At 34.1% G+C, this 21,033-nt stretch overlaps 1 protein-coding gene across 7 annotated transcripts in view; it reads right to left on the bottom strand.

Moving 5' to 3' along the window:
• Positions 1-21,033, bottom strand: part of Atp9b (ATPase phospholipid transporting 9B (putative)) — a 278,807-nt gene that overhangs the window by 207,118 nt on the left and 50,656 nt on the right. For all 7 annotated transcript variants that reach the window (XM_010605561.3, XM_010605560.3, XM_010605556.3 and 4 more), the window contains 2 exons: positions 12,019-12,077; positions 6,703-6,754 (listed from right to left, as the gene is read on the bottom strand). In XM_010605561.3, coding sequence (XP_010603863.1) covers positions 6,703-6,754; positions 12,019-12,077 — 111 coding nt within the window. The remainder of the gene's footprint in view (positions 1-6,702; positions 6,755-12,018; positions 12,078-21,033) is intronic.

Genomic DNA, 21,033 nt, shown 5'->3' on the forward strand with positions numbered 1-21,033 from the left:
ACAGTAGTCTACCTAAGTATGCAATTCCTTGGGAAACCTCTAATGAAATAATTTTTTAAGCATATAGTAACAAATGACAGGAGAATTAGTATAGTTGAAAATTTACATAAAAAGGAAATAATGAAGAGGTACAGATACACAAAAAATATCATAAGAAACATAAAGAACAACAAAATGGCAGATATAAATCCTACCTAATCAGTAATTATACTGAACCAAAACAGATTAAGGATTCCAATCAAACTAACTGAACTCTATTTCATCAAGACCTTTGGATATGCCAAGGACCTCCAGCCAAGCCAGAAGTGTAACCTGCATCAGAGGACAATTACGGCCCAGGCAGAAGTAACCAGTTTCCTAGAAGACCAAGCAAGGCATATACTTAGATTATACTTAGATGTAGCTGGGAAAGAACACTGAGAAATACTGTGAGGGCAGGGGTGAAGACACCCTTCCTGTTCCATAGAGATGGGATGGTAGCTACAGACCAAGGCAGGGTCATGGGGAAGGCAAAGGAAGGTAGAGACATATTTAAATGCCTGCAGCAAGAGAATAGTAGAGATAGGGCATCAAGACACCAACATGGGGTAAATGGGAACCCTCTTGGTGAGAAAGGCTTTGAGGTAAGTGGAGAGACTAATCTTTGACAAGAGGGAGAACATGCAAGGAGCTGACAGTCTGAGGGCTTTAGTATTCTTAGTGAGGTTCAGGGCTGGGTCCCTAGCCAAGAGTGAATAGGCAGGTGGGGAAGACAGACAGAAACAATTCTGAAAAAGATGCTTCTGAGAAACCTAGGCAGACAGAAAACAGGGTCTGACCAGTACCATCAGTATCTGTATGTCTCCTTATCAGAGACTCGCAAGTCGGTATGAGAGAGAAAAACCTTCAGGGCAGACAAGCCGACTAACAGGGCAAACAGCGCAGAAGTAGGTATTAACAACAGTTACACAGGAGTGCAAATTTGTCAAGATCCTTCCTAAGTGTATTTTAAATGGGTATGTTTTGCTGCACATACATTATCCTGAATAAAGCTGATTTTTTAAAGATTGAAAGAATGAAAATAAATAAATAAATAAAAGATTGAAAGAATGGAAGAAAAATCAAGACGCAACTTTATGCTGTCTATAATAAACACACTTTTAATTCAAAAACATATGTAGTTTCAACATAAAGACAACAAGAAAAGATGGGGAGTCCAAGCGACACTTTATAATGCCTGAAGAACCAATCTATCAAGAGGACTTAGATATATATAATTCAAACAACAGACCTTCATTACATGAAGAAAAAACCAATAGAAATGAAGAAATAGTTAACACAGGAAAAATAATTGCAAACTGCACAAGTTCACTTTCAACAACAGACAAAATAACTAAATGAACAATAACAAGGGAAAAGAACTCGTGACCAATGCTGCAGATCCACCAGAACTAATACCATCTGTAGAACAGAGGCAGGATACAGAGCACAAGTTAAACCTTTCAGGATATGCCACATTAGAACACAACAGATCTGAGTGAATGAGTGTGGTCTCCAACCACAATGGAATGAAACTAGAAAAATTTTTGAAAATTTGTTAGTATGGAGAAATTATACATAAAAGGTAAGATTTTAAAAATATGGTGGTTGAATTTTTTTAAATTTACTGCAGTAAAAGACACATTGACGTTAAACTCTTCACAACACTCCCCTTGCTTCCAAAACACTTATTCCATTGTTCTTGCCACTTTCGGGAGCAGTTCTGGAAGGCTTTAGTCAGTGCCTTTAGTTCCTCTGTCACGTCTGCTGCTTCAATGTCCTGAGTCAATTCAAAATGTGTACCTGTCATGGTCATTTTGACTGAGGAATGTAAGAAGTCCTACACTGTTAGATCCAGGGAATAAAGTACATTAGGACACATTAGATTGTTTTTATGAGCCTGTCTTTCTGACTGCTGATCACAGTGCATATACATCATACAATATAGGCCAAGGAAAGAAGCACAGGGAAAATTAGAAAATAATTTTGAGAAGTTGAAAATCAAAACACACATAAGGGATGCAGCAAAAATCATGCTTGGATGGAAATTTATAGCTATAAGAACCTGTATTTTAAAAAGACATCAAATCAATAACATAACATTACATCTTAAACTATAGAAACAAGAACAAATAGAACCCAAAACAAATGGAAGAAGGTATAATAAATACAAATTAATAAATAACACAAAGAACAGGAAAATAATTGAGAAAATTGTTAAAACCAAAAGGCAGTTCTTTGAGAACATCAACGAAATTGACAAGGCTTTACATGGAGTGAATCAGAAAAAAAAGAAAAGAATCAAGTTATTAATATCAAAAATGAAGGAAGATACATCACTACAGAAATAAAAATAATTTTAAGGGAATACCAAAAATAATAATATGCTAAAAAATAAGATAAACTAGATAAAGTAGACAAATTAATAAAAAAGAAAAAGCACACACAAACTACCAAAAGCGGAGTCAAAAAGAAACAGACAATATTAGTCCTCTAACATAGAAAAAGAATATTTTAAAAACTTTTTTTTGAAGTCCAAACCCAAATGTCTTCATGAATGAATTCTACCAAAAATTTAAATAATAATTCTTCAAAAACTCTTCCAAAATATAGAAGTGGAAGGAACGCTTCTAAGCTCATTGTAGAGTAAGAATTACCTTGATACCATAACAAATATATAATAAGCAGAAAAAAATTGTTTTAAAGCCCATGGCCCAATATGAACACAGAGGCAAAAAATCATTAACAAAACACTAGCAATCAGAGCCAGCAACACATAAAGGGATATACATAATGATTAAGAAGTATTTGTGGGGCCAGGGATTCAATTTAGTGGTACCACCATCTGCCTGGCAAGCCCAACAACCCGAGTTCCATCCCAGCTACAAAAAAAAAAGAAGTAGTAGTATGTAGGTGGCAGTACACATCTGAACTTGTTGACAGCTGACTCCTGGGTGTATGTACTCTATCATGTGCATTCTTTAGGTGTCTCACAGAAAGAGCATGTGCCTGTAATTAAGAAGACTGAAAGGGACTCTGGACTGACCAACCTCCCACAGCAGTCAGCATCTGTACTATACAACAATGCACTACAATGAATGCATCAAACTATGAATAAGGCCTACTGCTGGACTATTAAAAAAACTATAGACAGTCCCTCTGCATTCTCACTAAGTGCAGAAGCATTTGGAAAAAGGGCACATTATACTCCAATATTGCCAAATGATTGTTTCAAAAATATAAGTGCAAAATTCTAAAAGCAAATAACACAATTTTAAAAGAGAATCAATAACCCTTCCAATATGGAGACCAACTGGGATGAGACACTGGTTAAGTGAATACTAGCTATTCTAAAGAGCAAATTTGCAACCTCAACGTTTGAAACTGTGAATTTATTTAACTGTCAAATGGAATCCATATGGTCATGGGAGGAAAGGAACACTGTTCCAGAGAGTCATTCCGGAAAACAGCATAACAAAAGGTCTAACATCTAATAAGAAGTTCCAAGGCCACCTAATTGGCAGCAAGGAAGAGTAAGTAGGTGAGCACAAGAGAGGTAACATCCAGTTTACATGACTTTTAGCTCCCTTTTTTGGGCCAGAGGTCAGTCACATGGTGCCACCTAACTGGAGAGGAAAGTGAGGGAACACAGCACAGCTGGGTTTCCAAGAGAAAAAAAGAAATGAGTTGAAAACATAGCTGTCCAGTTTCTGTCATAGTTGGGAATATAAAACTCACATTAAATAACGTATCATAAATATAATGACCAAGTACATAGGACACTTAATTAGGAGGACTAATTCCTCTACTCATGACAGCTTTAGCTGACAAGGTAAACAAGCACAACTAAAGTTGGCAAAAAGAGCAAACATTTTCTCTTTTTCGTGATGTAAAAATGTTCCTTCGAAAGTATGCTGTTTAAGCAAAACAAACTACAGGAGCTACACAAATATATGGAGATTTTAAAAAAAGATATATAAGATTAAAATCAAAATTAAAAAAAAAAAGAAAAGGAGGGGAAGCAAGAGTACACTCCTCAGACTAGGAGCAAGCCAGGGAAAAGAGCTCACAGCTCTGCTGACACTTTACCTCTTAAAGTCCTGGTATTATAGGATGAGCCATACCTGGGGTGATGTATTCATATCATAGACATATACTAATTAAATTTTTTAAAAATTTAATGTTCAAAAACTCCCCTCCCTACCATTGGAATATGACTCTTGCAATGCCTATTAAAATATCAACAATACTCTTTACATAAAAACAAATAATCCTAAAATTCATATGGAATAAAGTAAGACCCAGAATAGTCAAAGCAATCCTGAGCAAAAAGAACAAAGCTGGAGGCATCACAATCCTGGATTTCAAGTTATATTGCAAAGCTATGGTAACAAAAAACAACATGGAACTGGCACAGAAACAGACATGTAGATCACTGGAATACAATACAGGACACAGAAATAACCACATGCACTTAGAGCCAGCTAATTTTGACAAAAGGAACAAATATGCATTGGAGAAAAGATAAGCCTCTTTAAAAATGGTACTGGGAAACTGGATATCCACTTGCAGAAGACTCAAACTAGATCCCTACCTATTACCCTCTTTAAAATCAAATCAAGATATGTGAAGGCGCAAATTTCCAATGATGAATGTCATTATATTGTATAGCTTGAATATACCAATAAAATTAATTTTTTAAAAAATCAAATCAAAATAGATTAAAGACACAGATATAACAAAAGAAACTTTGAAATTGCTGAAAGATAATACAGGGAAAACATTTGAAGGCAGAGGCCCAGGCAAAGACTTTCTGAACAGAACTCCAATAGCACAAGAAACAATATCAAGAATCATTGAATGAAATTAAAACAAATTAGAAAGCAAAGGAAAAAATTAGCAGGCAAAATTAGTGAGCAACCTACTGAATACGAGAAAATTATTATTAGCTACTCTTCTGGTAGAGGACTAATATCCAGAACATATAAAGAACTCAGAAGAATTTATCCTCCCAAAACAATTAATGCAATCAAAAAATGGTCCAACAAACTGAAAAGACACGTCTCCAAAGAACAAGTAAAGATGTTCAATAAGTACATGAAAAACTGTTCAACATCTTTAGCCATAAAGGAAATGCAAATCAAAACAATTCTGAGATTCCATTTTAACAATTTCAGTATGGCCAGTAGAACACAAAAACAATGGATTCCTGCAAAAATCAGGAAGGGGTGATGATGGTAGGAATATAAACTACTACAACAACCATAAGTGGTTTTTAAGGACGGAGAGTCCTTAAAAAGCTAAAACTAGAAATTCCATTTGACCAAACTATCTCTCTCCTGGATATATTTGTGTAAAAATTAAAGACATCACACTGTAGTGATACATGCATACTCATGTTTATAGCAGAGCAGTTCACAAAGCTACACTATTGAAAGAAGCTAGATGCCTGGGTAAGGAAAATGGGTATATATACATAGTGGAATATTATTCATCCATAAAGAAAAACAGAATTATGTCATTTGCAGGAAATGGACAGATCTCAAGACCATCATGCCAAGTGAAATAAGCCAGACAATGAAAGTTTAAATATCTTGTGTTTTCTCTTACAAGAGAAACCTAAAATATAAATAAATGAATAAAATAAGAAAAGATAATAGAAAACTAGAAGGTAGACTCTTAGAGATAGGAAAAAGATGGAGTGGGGAGAAGAAAAGAAATGGAGGGCAAAAAGGGAATGAAATCATCAAAATATGTTACATGCATGTATACTGCCCCAAATGGAACATCATCATTCTGCATCCTAAACACACACTCACAAAAAAAAAAAATGCTGTTTATGAATGGAAGGAAAATTAACACTTCTGAAACTGGACTTGCTCCTAGGGTATTCACACTAAAAGTAATATACTGAGTTTCCTATAAAAACATGGTTCATCTGTTCAAGTTACAAGTGTAGGGCAGAAAGGATTTCTACATCCCTTCACACATGGCCCTCAGCCAAGAGATGATGAAAATGTGCCCATATACAGTAGCTGGGTCATATCATTAGGAACAGGTCAAAGAGATTCAAAATGAGATATCCTCATTTCCAACATGGCTTTTGTTGATCACTTGACCATGACCACATAAGCTTCCATCCTATTACCCCTTTTCTACTTGCTTCTTCTTGTTGAAAGCTCTGATCATCTAAATATCATTCTTCTAGTGAAGCTCATGGCAACTTACCCAGATGAAATTGTCTACCCTCTCTCCCACAGCCCAAAGCAATTCACTGTTATAAAATAAGATTATTACTGTCACTGTATGAATTTCCACAGATACATAAACCATAAACTCTTTGAAAGCTGCAAGAGGATCTTTTGTGTTTTAAGCAATTATTAGTCCCTAGGGCTAAATAAGAAGTAAATAATGTTTTACAGAATTGATGAATAAATTGTCTAAATATAATTTTGAATGAAAACATTCACTGGACAGTTAATCTCGTATGATTACTTTTTAAGCAAACATTTTATAAAATCAAGTTACCTTTTTAAACAGCAATAACTAGAAATGATTTAAAAATTACTGAGTTCAAAATATTATCCAAATAGGAATTTGTATAGACATAAATTTTACTTTTATCTTTAAAAATAAATATTAAACTGCCATAATACTAAACCAACAGAACTGTTAAATAAATACCTGCTTTCTCTGAAGTTCTGAGAAACACCATATCTGATGGAATTCTTTGATTCTGCAAAGAATAATATAAAATATTAATTATCTACATGCAGGTTTATATATAGATATAATTCATTCTACAGCAGAAATGTCTAGTAAAAACAACTAAAATAATGTTATAATGAGAACGAGTAACTTCAGATTATAATGCATATTTATAATCACTATTTATATATTTAAACATTATTACTGATAATTCTATCAATTTGAGAAGCTAAAGGAAAAATGAACATGAAGAAAAAGTATCTAAAATATGAATATTTCACATAATTTATGAAATTACTTTTGACAACTAAGATGTATCTATATATGATAAAATGGTTTACTTGTTCAGCGAATAAGTAATAAAAACAAATACAAGTCATTAAAGTGTGCCCACACTTGGACCCAAGTTCAATCCCCAGTACCAAAAAAATAAAAAAATAAAAACAAATAAATATATAAAGATAGATATATACATAGATATATACAATTAAAGCAGCAAGAAAGCATTTTAAAAATATATATACCCATTTTAGTAATAAGAAAAAAATCAACATCAAAGTAATTAATAATATCAAAATACAAAACATTACTGAAAAAAATTAAATAAAACTTAGAATCTGTCACCTTCAGAAATTAAAATACACAGCACTGCAGAGATGATAAATGCCCATAAACTATATACTAAATATATACCAACTAACACCACAGACTAAGAAGGAAATAATGCTCTTTCCAATAATGCTGAGAAAACTTGATACCCCCAGAAAACTGGATAGTGAAGATATATAATTGTATTCATTAACATAATATAAAAATCTATTTAAATTACAGTTCTAAATGTAAAAGTTCAAACAATAAAATCTTTAAAAATATATACACTTTTCTTTCTCTCCCAACTGAATTGTTCTGTCACTCATGAAACATTATAAGAACAGTGTATGACTTTTTCGTGGAGAAGGATTTCTTAACCAAGACTACCACCACCCATATATTTATAAAAGGAAAAAAATGAAAAGATTAATAATGTGGGTTTCATTAAAATCAAGAATTTCTGTTCAAACACACCCACTGGTAAGGAAAAGTATTTGTAAGATATGTAACCAAAGTCTGTGACCCATAATACATAAAGGTCTACAAACTGTTAAGAAAAGAAAGAGTTAATCCAGAAAAAAAAATTGCAAAACATTTTCACTAGCTCTTTGGGAAAAAAGAAAAGACATAGAAAGCCATTATAAAAAGGTCTCCACGTTACTAGATTTCAGAGAAATATACATTAAAACCACATCTATATACACACCAGAAATGCTAAACAAGGTTGAAATTGTCAAGTGTTGGCACAGAGACACTGCTGATTAAAGTATAACTGGACATACCACTCTGCACAACTGTGTATCAGTGACTATTGTGAAATACACTCCTACCCCAAACCCATCCCATTTCTAGGTATACAGGTAACAACCACCTGTGTGTGTGTGTATGTGTGTGTGTGTGTGTGTGTTGTATGTGTGTGTGTATGTAAAGACTGATTAAATAATACAGAAGTATCATACATAGTAGGCAAAATGTAGAAGCAATGCAAATTTCAATCAACAGTGGACTAGACAAAAGGCAGTTGTCTAAGCATGTGCTCTCCCACTGAATTTTTGAAACACCCTTGCAAAAAAACAATTAACCATAAATTTCAGACTTTATTTCCACACTCTCAATTTCACATATATTACTAGTTCCATGCTGTCTAAATTACCCTAATTGTCATTTTGAAATGAAGAAGGATGAATATGCAAAATTTGTTCATTAGTTTTCAAAATTGTTTTAGCTATTGTGGGTCTTTGTAATTCCATTATGACATCTAAAATCTGCTTGTCAATATCTGCAAAGATGTCAACTTGGATTTTTAAAGGGGCTGAATTAATCTATAGATAAATTTAGGAAGTACTGATATTTTAATAATATCAATACTTTTATCTATCAATATGGGCTATCTTTCCATTTACTTAAATCTTCTTTACTATGTTTCAAAATATTTTGTAATTTTCAAAATGAAATATTTGTTAAATTTATTCTTAAGAACTTTATTCCTTTTGATGCTATGACAAATGGAACTGTTTTCCTAATTTGACTTTCAGAGCATCACTCTCCATTCCCTTTCCTGTCTTATTTTGCATTAGGTACATGCATAAACTAGATAAATTAAATTAATTATTGGATTATTTTAGTTTACCTTTCCTTCTCTTCAAGTTGGAAAACAGTCTGAGAGCAATGTTTTCCTAACACGCCACATGGTGTGGATGTACAACAGTGTCTCTGATTATTCATTTACAGTGTGAAGGATGTTTCTGATCTTTGGTTATTATAAATAATACAGATGCTATCATTTCTGTCTTTTATATCAACATAACATTTCGCTACAATAACGGCTTGGGAGTGTAATTGCTAGGTCACAAGACAGTTGCGTATTTAGTTTCTTTTAAGAAACTTCAAATGATTTTCCAGAATAACTACACCATTTGACACGTCCCTATGAAATGTGTGAGTCATCTTTCTTCTGAGTGTTGCCAACATTTGCTTTCACCATTTTTTTAAATTTTAGCTAGTTTCTCTGATGTGCAAATCTAAAAGTGTAAGTAAGATCCAAATGGTATAACTAATAATGTGAAATAGGAAGAAAAGGGCTAAAGCTTTAGGGGAAGGAAATAAGGGAAAAAAAACATGAGAAAAGGGAAAAATTGAAACAAAGTCTTCATAAATAGGGAAGGGTGGAAGGGTTGAAGGGAGGGAAGGGGTATGTGGAAAAAAATGAGAACCAAGATATGTCATGTAAAGGTGCAAGATCCCAATGATGAATGTAACTGTACTGTATACTTAAAAAGTACCCATAAACTCAATGAAAAAATAAATAAATAAAGACCTTAATATTGGGTGTAAATCAGAAAAGTTGGAACTCATAGTTTTTCAATTGCAACCAACCATATCCTGAAAACATATTCCATGTGTAACAGTTCAATGAGACTCAAGAAAATTTCTGTCTCAACACCATTTTCAAAGCAACATGGTATGTATAGACATTAAAAAACAAACAAAACGACACCACCTGTCTTGCATGCACAAGATCCCAAGTTCGATCTCCGTACCAAAGGAAAAAAAAAAAAAAGAAAACTAAGCAAGTAATAAAAATTAACAAATAATAAATACTACTGTCTTACTTAAATTTCTAGATGAACTTACCAAATCAGGAAGAAAATAAAATATTTACATAGGACATGACATTTTATAATATTGCCAGAATGACATGAAAAACATTTCAATCACTACAATCTGTCCTCAAAAATATCAACTCTACTCTTTAAGCATAAAAAGATTAATGGTCTGGGGATTTGGCTCAGTGGTTCTGCCACCTGCCTCACAAACGCAAGGGCCCAGTTCAATTCCCAGTACCCCCTCCAAAAAAAGACCCATAAAATAGCTTAAAAATTCCCTAGATTAGCCACACTTTGTACAGCTACTAATCCTTTTAGCTACATATTTCCCTTATCTGAGATAGCTTCCTCCCTTCTTAATTATACCATATTTAAAATATAAAAAAGGTTAAGTGGTAAGGTATGTGCTTAGCATGCTCTAGGCCCTGGATTCAATCTCCACCACAAAAAACTAAAAAATACTTTAAAAGTATTCAAAATAACATGACCATCAACATGGCAGACATACAGCCTAAGACAGAAGTAGAAAAAACTATTAAAATTTATAGCACTAATATGCTGAATCAATTTCACCAAAATGATAGAAATGCACAAAGATATATGTGTAAGGATATTCACTCAGCATTTTGTAATAGTAAAAAAAAATAAAATATTACTGAAAATCAAGTGAATAAAAAGCTAGTAACTAACAGTATCCATTCAACTGAACAGTATGCAAATGAATTGTAAAATGCTATGTTTGGTTTTATCCCATTTTATAAAATTAAACCACATTCTCTGTGCAAAATTTTTTCCCAATTTTTATTATTTTATTACTACAGGTTTACAGCACATAATGATTACATTCCTAGTGAGAAGCTGACATATATACCTAACACATTTTAATTTTTTTCACCCTCTTCCCCTCCTCTGTCTCTAGGTTCCCCTCCTTTTTGCAAAGAACTATCTCCCTATTAACTATTTTTCATTTTGTTCATTATTTATATGTTAGGTTTCTCATATAAAAGAAACCATGCATTTCGGCATTATTTCACTTAATATTATGGTTTCAAGGTGCATGTAACAAGACCATTTCAGCTGGAACACCATTTCAGGTTCAAGGTCTGCCCTAGACAACCTGTTAACAGGTGACATCACAAACTTAGACCGTTCTGTGGGAGATCTGGCAGGAACCTGTCCTATAAACTTATAAAAAAATTGTTCCTGGAGCCTTAAGAAGGAAAGTCAAAGCCAGGTACAATAGCACAGGACTGTAAATCCCAGCACTCTCAAGGCAGGAGGCTCACAAGTTCAGGCCGAGCCTTGGCAACTTAGCAAAATTCTGTCTCAAATTTTTTTTAAAAAAAAACTATTTTTTTCTTAAAGGGCCGGATATGTAGCTCATTGCACAAACCCTGGGTTCAATCTCCAACACAGAAAAAGAAAATTCAATGGGGACATTAAACAAGAATATAGAGGGCAAGCACAGTCACTTATACAGGAAACACATCCACAGCACTAATGTTCCATGGACAAATAACACTTGCAGTGTGCAAAGCACTCACACATCCCAGAATGAGGCAGAGAAAGCAATTAAGAATCAAACCTTCAAACGCAGGTACTCAATTCAATCACTCTCCAGACCAGGAGCAGCCCTGATATCTCCTATTCTTAATATTGTTGCTTTTTTTATGGCTTTTTCTTAAAATTATCCAAACTTTTTTGTTGTTGTTCTGCTCTTTTAGTTCCATTCACCTCATACTCCCTCTTTGAATTTTTAAACCATAAGAATTATACCTAATAATTATGTAAAATATAGCTACAGAAGTTCTGAAAACTAAGGTAGAATATTATTAATAGGTTCTAAATTCTGTAGTCAAATGAAACATTAAACAATTAGAATGTGTTAGTTAGACAAAATATGATTTTACCTAGTTGAAATATACCTTGGCAAAACAGACAATATATAAACATGTAGATTTTTGTTCAAATACATTAAGTCTTACAGACATTAGGATTTTAAATGTCTAATTTCCTTTTAATAACTTACTTGCAATTAGAATTAAAGTTAATGAATGGTACATATAGGTCTAAAATATATTAAAAATGCATCAACCTTTTCCACTATGATGAGGTCTCCAACTTGTATGTCTGAACTCTTAACTTGCACTTTACCTTAAAAAAAAGAAGAAGTATAATCAACTCAAGGCAACAATAGCACACCAGACATCAAGTTTTAATTGATAATTACTTTAAAAAATAATTCTAGGGAAAAAAAAAACACATCCGAAATTTGCCTATACTCATACTTTCAAAATAAATTTCTGATAGTCAAAGTCACTAATGATTTCTCTAGCAAACTACTAAACACAATTAACAATTAACTCTTCTCCAATTTAAAAAAAAATGAATTTGGAAGAATCAGCCTGTGTTTTGTCAGTGTTTCAGTTCTCAGGCAAGAGTCCAATAATTAGAAATATTGCTAAATAAAATCATTTGATGAATGGAAATGAGTAACACAGAGATATAAAAATCCATGAATACTGTGAATGGCATTGATTGTCACAAAACAAACAGAAAAATGAAAGCATAGTATATATAAATAGTTTTCCAGTAGTAGCTTTAAGCACATAGGACAAAACTAAACACCAGCATCTAAAGTTTTCATATTAAAAGTGATTCTTCTACATAATGTATTGAGTAAATCTTTAAATTACCTATTTATAATGTAGAATAGTCTTCCATAAATTTTAATATATAACACATTTAAATATCTACAAAATATCTATGTAGTATGATATAGAATAGATGAATGTTATATAATCTGAAATATTAACCTTATGTCTCAAAACTTAGGCAAATTCATTCCTTTTTCCTTTTTTGGACCACCCTGCCTCCCTCTATCTTATTCCTTCTTAAGATAGGTAAAAATCTTGTGGATCTATTTTTGTATTTTTGTAAATATTGTTCTAACACAGAAAGTTCCTTTCTTTTACATTGTTTATTCTGACAGCTAACAAAACCAGAGGTAAGTTCACACTCCTTTACCAAAAACTAACATCATCAGTTATTATTCTGACTTTCAGACTCAAATTTATTATAAAACTTTATTTCCTAAATACTGTATATCTTAAAGCAACTGAGTTTCACTAGTGTGACACTGTTCCTAAAGATTTGCTTCCTTTTGTACATAATGATTTTGCTATTATATTTTTCCATATTCAATTTTATAAAAGCCCAGAATGGTTGGAGGCACTTTTATTCATTAACAGCAATACTTTTGGAGCTATACGTAAAACAAATCTTAACACAGCTTTATAATTAGTAAGTATAAACATATATATACATATCCCAAAAAGACTTACAAAAGAATGTATATTCTAATTATTACAAATATGGTCACTTCAAGCTTCCAGTCTCTGCTCTCACTACCATTTTCATAGCTAAGCATCAAACAGTAAAGATGACCCAGTAATTTCAAGCCCCCTGAGCTGCTACACAGAATTCCTGTTACTTTACATTTCACTCTCCTAGCTATTCAATCCACTTTTCCATCAGTCTTTTTACATTCTTCACAATAGATACGTTTTAAAAAGAAAGATAAACACCTGTAAGATGTAACAAAAATATAGTAAATAGTTCAAAATACTTTGAAACTTTTTTTTCACTTTCTTTAGGTCTTAAATTTTCTAGAGAAGTTCAGTATTCTGTCACATGGAAACAGACATATTTAAAAGTGTTTAATTTTTAGATATATAGTGACAACTGTTTCTTTTTATGGAACTTAGTTGTAAATATAAGATGGGGAAAACATTTATGATAAAATATTGCAAAAATGTTTATGATGAAATATAGCATCAAAAATTCTCAAACTTTTAAAATATTAGAAAACAAAGTCAGGTAGCCAGGTACAACAGTATGCACCTGTAGCCCTACCACTCAGGAGGCTGAGGCAGGATGATCACTTGGGCCCAGGAGTTCAAGACCAGCCAGGGCAACACTGTAAGAGTCTGCCTCCAAAAAAGAAAGGAAGACAACGATGGCGATGACAACAACGGAGAGGAGGAAAAGGAAGAGAAAGAAGAAAACAACAACAATGAGGAAGAGGTAGAAAAAGAGGACAAGGAATAAAAAGGAGGAGAAGGAGGTAGGGGAGGAACATAATAAAGTAAAGCCATCCGCCTACAAACATGTTTGGTTAAAATATATGCTTCTAAATTTTAAAGACGTAGTCAAATTGTTTTAAGAGAACCTGACTTCTTTAATAATTTTAACCTTACATTCATGCTACAACTTGCACTTTCTTTAGTGCCTCTGTCAATAGATGAACTCAGTGACATGTTTTCAATCTCTGCCAGGGAATCACTAAGGGTACTGGACAGAGGAGATAAAGGAGGAGCCATTTGCACCCCACAACCTGCCTGCTAGAGAAAGCCCACGAACAATGACCTTGTTCTGCTTTAACAGGTCATGCCTATAACTAGGAATTTGATTTCCGACCGGCACTTTGAGCTGACATCTGAATCTAGCAACATACTAACGTCAGAAGCAGGACAGATTGGAAATAGAAAACCCCCCAATTTCCTATCACAGCACATATAAAACACACAACTGCTTCCTGCCCTCACAAACTCACACAGCTCAATAACAGATTTTGTTTAGGAAATGAACACTCAGAATTTAAAAATTTCACAGCACAAAGTATAAAAGAGGTTCAAAATTACAAATATACTTCAATGTAAATGCTAATATTAAAGCTAATGACATTTTTTTCTTTAAAAATATACTATTCCATTTGCTATCAAGTAACACTCAAGAAGTCATACATTACTGGCCTTTTACTTTAAAGTGAAATAGATGATAGTGAGTATTACCAAGTAAAGTAACAACAGTACTATCCTCTCTGAGCTAGTTCAATTAAACCCTCCTTCCAGCAACAAGTATTTCCTGCCACTGTACTTCAAAAGGTATCCTCCTACAAGGAAAATTTCATCCGACTCAATCCCATGAACAAAGCTTTATGGGCTGCTCTGTAGCAAAATCAAAGAGTAACTGACTGAACCACTTTTTCTCCTTGTAAAGCTTCCTAAACACAGACTTTGCCTTCTAGCCTTGCTACTACTCATTATTTTTTGCCTATTTAAAGAGAAGATAATACTAAATACTCAATGGTCTCCATTTTTGTAATTTCCCTAATCAACCTGAATTCCAAATGAAGTAAAAAAACAAAACAAAAAAAAAAAAACCTATGGGGCTGGGGATTTAGCTCAGTGGTTCCGGCATCTGCATCTCAAGTGCAAGGGCCCAAGTTTGATACCTAGTACCAAAAAAAAACAAAGCAAAACTACAGATTAGGTTAATCCCCACCCTAAAATGTCTATTATTTGACAATTAAAACACAGTACAGATTTACATCATAACATACAAGTTTTTACAAGCGACCACAGGTTAACTTTCAGGATTTGCCTTATCTACATTTCCACCGCCCATATTCTACCCACACTCAGCACTTCTACCTAAAACACTTATTCTTATTCCCGGATAGGCTGCCTGCACTTTTACCTTTTGAAAAAGCCCCTCTTTCCAGAGCTCCTCAATCGCATAGCGAATATATCTTCTGTGCTTTAGTAACTCATAAACACCAACAGTATAAATATTCAAATACTTGAGTACTAAATTTCAAAATCTGTGATAGCTTTAACACATGATTAAAATATGTTTATGACACCGCGTATGTTCTTTGCAAATGCACGTACAAAATCAAGCCATTTTAAAAGCACAAAGAAAATGACAATCATTGTGTTCGTAAGATATAGAAATGTCTGCGGTGGGGATTTAGCTCAGTGGTTCTGGTGCCTGCCTCACAAGCTCAAGGACCTGTGTTTGATCCCCAGTACAAGGAAAGGGAAGGGGGAGGGGAAGGAAAGGAAGGAAGGAAGGAAGAGAGAGAGAGAGAGAGAGAGAGAGAGAGAGAGAGAGAGAGAGAGAGACAGAAAGAGAGAGAGAGACAGAGAGAGAAATGTCATCATAATGGATTGGGGAATACAATCACAGAAGACATCCACTAGACACAGATACTATATGTGGATTAAAACATACTTATATACCAACAAAACAACATAAGGTGGTATAAGTAGAAGATAATCAACTTTTAAAACATGATTTGATCACATATATGAAATACTCTTTTTTAACAGTGATGGTAAATCTTTTAGAGACTGAATGAGCAAACTGTAACCCAAAACCCACTTATTTATCCCAAAGTGCCAACAATGCAATTAAACCTGAATACTGAGGTTTTAGTTTAGAAAAAACAACTCAGACATTAACATCATTTGTCTTAAAAGAGAAACACAGTAACAGGGCTGGGGATGCAGCTCAGTGATGCCACTGCCTGCCTCAGAAGTGCAAAGAGATGAATTCATCCCAGGTACCAAAAAAAAAAAAAAGAGAGAGAGAGAGACAGTAACAGATCTTTCAATGATACAAAGCTTTTTATTGAAAGGAACAAGCCTGCGTTTGGCAGGCTTCTGCATAATTAATGTGACTTCTGCTGTTGTATGCATGCTGATAATTTCTCAAACCTTGGTTGGGGTAACTTGGCTCAGACCCCAACAGAGAAGGAGCAGTATGCCTGCTGTGGCATGCCTGCCACAGGTTCTCCACTACTGCTCTAGATGTCAACATCAAGTTAACAGATTCTGCTACCTGGGCAGATCACTCTTGCTTCACAATCTATGTGCAACTAAGCTCCTACCACTATTCCCACTCAAGAGCAGAAAAAGTTGAGTGTCGTGCCACTTGAAAAAAACCCAAAGCAGTTTCTGGAGCAAACCTGTATAGTGAGGTGAAGTTCCGCACCAGCCAAGGCAAATGTTCTAGGAGCCACAATCTCACTTTGAAGACCTAATTCAGAGATTTACCTAAATGTAAATCTTAAAATAATCAGATGTCTAGGAGAAAACAGCAATTTCTCCAACATAGGGCAAAAAAAATTTCATGGAAAGGACACAGAAAGGACCAAATACATGTAAGAAAATACTGATAAACTGAAATCCAAAGTTTAAAATTCTAAGAGACAAAATAGACTTAAAAAAAATTCACAACAAACATATCTGATAAAGGAATTGTACCTGAAATGAGTGACAAGTACTCCGATAGCAGAACACTAAAATGATAAAACATACTTTTTTTTAAAAGGCAAAGAATCTGAACATATACTTCACAAGAACTGATAAGCCATGAAAAAGTATTCAATGCCACCATCAGATGCATGTGTGTTTCATGGTAACTGTGGAAATGTGGGAATAGTTAAACACAAAGTACATAACATTACAAATTATATACCAAAGAGCTCTGTATTATCCTCTACAATACACATGAAACAAACTCAGAGAAATTACTCTCACGTGAACATCATAAAACTCCAAAAGCCAAATGCTGATCAACTGATAATAAACCAACTGTAGTCTACTCATAGAAGATGCTATTTAGCCAAAACATTATACCAACTGCTAATGCATTCCACAATAAACAGACCTCAAAAACAGAAACATGCTAAAGAAAAAAAGTCAGAAGACCATATGTTGTGATTCCATACATAAGAAATGTCCAGAAAATTTCCCGCAACAAAGAAAAAAAGTGGATTGGCAACTGCCTGAGACACACCAAAAAAAGGAGGAAGAGTGCATAAGAATTCACTACATGAGGTACGAAGGATCTCAAAATCAACTGTGGTGATGGCTGTACAATTGCAATTTTACTAAAAATAAAAAATAAACAAACCCTACTGAACTATATACTTAAAATGGGTAAATTTTGGCCAGCCATGGTAGTAGTATATATCTATCATCCCAACACTCTACAGGCTGAGACAGGAGGATAGCCAATTCAAGGATAGCGTTCAAGGCAAGCCTCGGCAGCTTTGCAAGATTCTGTTTCAGAAAAAAGGTGGAGAGAAGGGGCTGGGGACATAGCTCAGTACAAAAGCACTGGATTCCATCCTCAGTATCAGAAAAACGGAGGGCTAAGTTTTATGATATATAAAATTATGCCTCAATAAAACTGATTTTTTAAAAAATGCAACAACAAAGCCAGGCGTGGTGGCGCACACCTGTAATCCCAGCACTCAAGAGGCTGAGGCAGGAGGATTGCTGTGAGTTCGAGACTAGCCTGGGCTACACAGTGAGTTCCAGGTCAGTCTCAACTACATAATGAGACCCTGTCTCACAAAAACCAAAACCAAAAAAAAGCAACAACAATTATGAGCAAAAAAGTGCTAATATTTCTTAATTAATCCACAAAACTTAGAGTCCATCCATTAAAGTGAAAAGTATAACTTACTTTTCAACTTAGTGAGAAGCTTACCACCTCACATTTAAAATGCTAGGTTAATCAAAATGAATAAAATTTAGATTGGTAACATTTTTAAATTGGATAAAGCAGGTGGAAACTCACTAACAAGCTACCCGGGTGTTTCTGTAGTGTTTGAATACAGTTTATTAAAGAAGCAAATGAAAGACAACACGGGAACACAATAAACATACAAAGAACAGCTGAAAGACTTCCTCTGCAGCAAAAATGCTTTGAAAAGACAGTCCAAACACCCCATTCATCATCTGATGCTTCTGTGTTACCCGAGCAAATTATTTCACACTTTAGGCCACAACATTCACATTTCACACAGCCTTTCCTAAAGTAATTTCATGAAACTCGGCTGACTTTTCCATTAAATAAATGAATAGGACAAAATTACTGCTAAGGTCTCCTCCAGCTAATTAATTCTAAAATTGCTTGCCTAACTACTGTACAGTATTAGGAAAATGATATTGATATAAATTCTACTTTTAACAAAAAGTAACAATTTATCTTTTAATGTAGACAGCACTACTTCAGGCAAATCCAATCTGAATTAACTCTAAAATGTATTAAAGTGCTGAGAACATAAGTCAGAAAGAAGTATAGCAAACCCACAAAAGATCTGAAGACATACCGGACCGCCTCTGTTCCAGTCTTGCCTGGGAAGCTTGTTTATACGCTTGGCAAACATCAAAAATTTAAAAGGTTATACATACAGCATGTTGAAAGGTGGTAAGATGTTACAGAAAATAATGATTAGTACAGAGCACAGGATTCTGGATGTTGATACGAGTTAGACATGGGAGCACAGTTTGGAAGGGATGAAGAGAAAAGGGTGCATCTGAAGAAGACATGATGGGGATGGGAGAGGCCATGAAAGGGTAACTAACACCAAGATAAAGAGGTCCTAAAGAAGAATATCCTGAATATTCAAGAACAAGCTAGTGTCCAAAATGGAGGGCAGAAAACAATACCGATGTTTACAAAAGCTTCCAGCTGCCAAACTGGAAAAACTCACAATCTACAGTCCAATAGAATACTCAGGCAGCTTTGGTCTCATACTGACAAAGAATCAGCCCTAGACTGGGAACACTGCAAATCTGTCTAATAATCTAAAAAGAGAAAGATCTCAAGGACAAGACTCTAAGTAACTTAACACCTTCCCCAGAACAATGCTCAAGAATATTTATTGGAATATAAAAATATCCACTAACCAAATGAGTAAAAGTCACAACATCTGACATTCAATGCAGAGGTAAGGGGAAAAAATGAGAATCAAGACTTGTCACGTAGAGGTACAAGATCCCAACAATGAATGTAACTGTACTGTATCCCTAAAATGTACCAATAAACTCAATTAAAGCTGAAAAAAAAATATTATCAGATAGGCAAAAAGGCAAGAAAGCCTGATGCATTTGAGGGGAGTAATCATTCAGTCAAAAATGATGCACAAGTGTTAAAATTAGCAGACAAGGAAAAAAATAAAAATAGCAGATAAGGGCATGACCACACTATTAAAATTATATTCTGACCAGGGATTTAGCTCAGTGGCACCACACCCACCTTACAAACACAAGGTCCAGAGTTCAATCCCTGGTACCTCAAAAAAAAAAAAAAACTTTTATTCCAAAACTGGGGGTGGTGATACACACATGTAATCCCAGCATTCTGGAAGACAAATACAAGAGGATCACAAGCCTAACCGTGCAACTTAAGGAAACCCTATAGGAAGACAAAAAAGGACAGGGGATATAGCTCGCTGTATCCCCAGTACTACTACTAAAAGAAAAAATGTATTCATTCCATGTGTTGGAAAATTTAAAGACAGAGAGGCTATATAAAAGGCCCAAATCAAACTCTAGCACCTGAGAATATTTAAAAGAAACATGAAACATCATTAATTGTGTGATAACCTCAAGCCTAATGGGTAGAAACAGAATGCCTACAAGTATTCAAAAGCACATTAGAAATATTATTCATCATGATCAAGCAGGCCTCATTAATAGAAACAAGGATAGTTCATCAAATAAATGAGGGTGATATATCATATTAACAAAACAAGGGGCAAAAACCATATGATCACTTTAACTGATGCATAAAGAGCATTTAATGAAATTAAATATCCCTTAGTGATTAAAAAAAATCAATTTATTAGGTACAGAAGGAATATATCTCAACATGATAAAGGTCTTACATGACAAATCCACAACTGTGTGTGGAAAAGTTGAAAAGCTTTTCCTCAAAGATGTGGACCTAGACAAGGATAAGAATGTTTTTTTTATTTTTTTTTATTTTTTGGTACCAAGGATTGAACTCAGGTCCTTGCGTTTGCGAGGCAGTCCACCGAACTGCTGAGCTAAATCCCCGGCTCAAGAATGCTTATTAAAAAAAAAAAAAAAAAAGAATACTTATTCTTACCACTTTCTATTCTACATGAAAATCTTAGCCAGAAATAAGGAAGAGAAGAGAAAAGAAGGCATCTAAATCAGAAAGGAAAAAGTTACCCTGTATCTGTTTGCAGATAACATGACCATTTCAGTATATAGAAAACCCTAAATACAGTAATGCATACTGAATGCTCCTACTTGAAATATTGGGATAAATTCTTTTCAAATGATCCTACAATCTCAAACCAAACCACAGACAATAAAGATGACTAAACCAATATGGCTGTCCATTTCTGTACAATGCCAACTCAACACAGTAAATTGGGATGACTTTTTCAAAAGTTGGCAGCACCATTAAAGATTCCCAAAATTCAATTTATTTATAT

The sequence above is a fragment of the Fukomys damarensis genome, unplaced genomic scaffold (genome assembly GCF_012274545.1).
Source record: "Fukomys damarensis isolate Sample0158 unplaced genomic scaffold, DMR_v1.0_HiC HiC_scaffold_30, whole genome shotgun sequence".
NCBI classification, from domain to species: domain Eukaryota; kingdom Metazoa; phylum Chordata; class Mammalia; order Rodentia; family Bathyergidae; genus Fukomys; species Fukomys damarensis.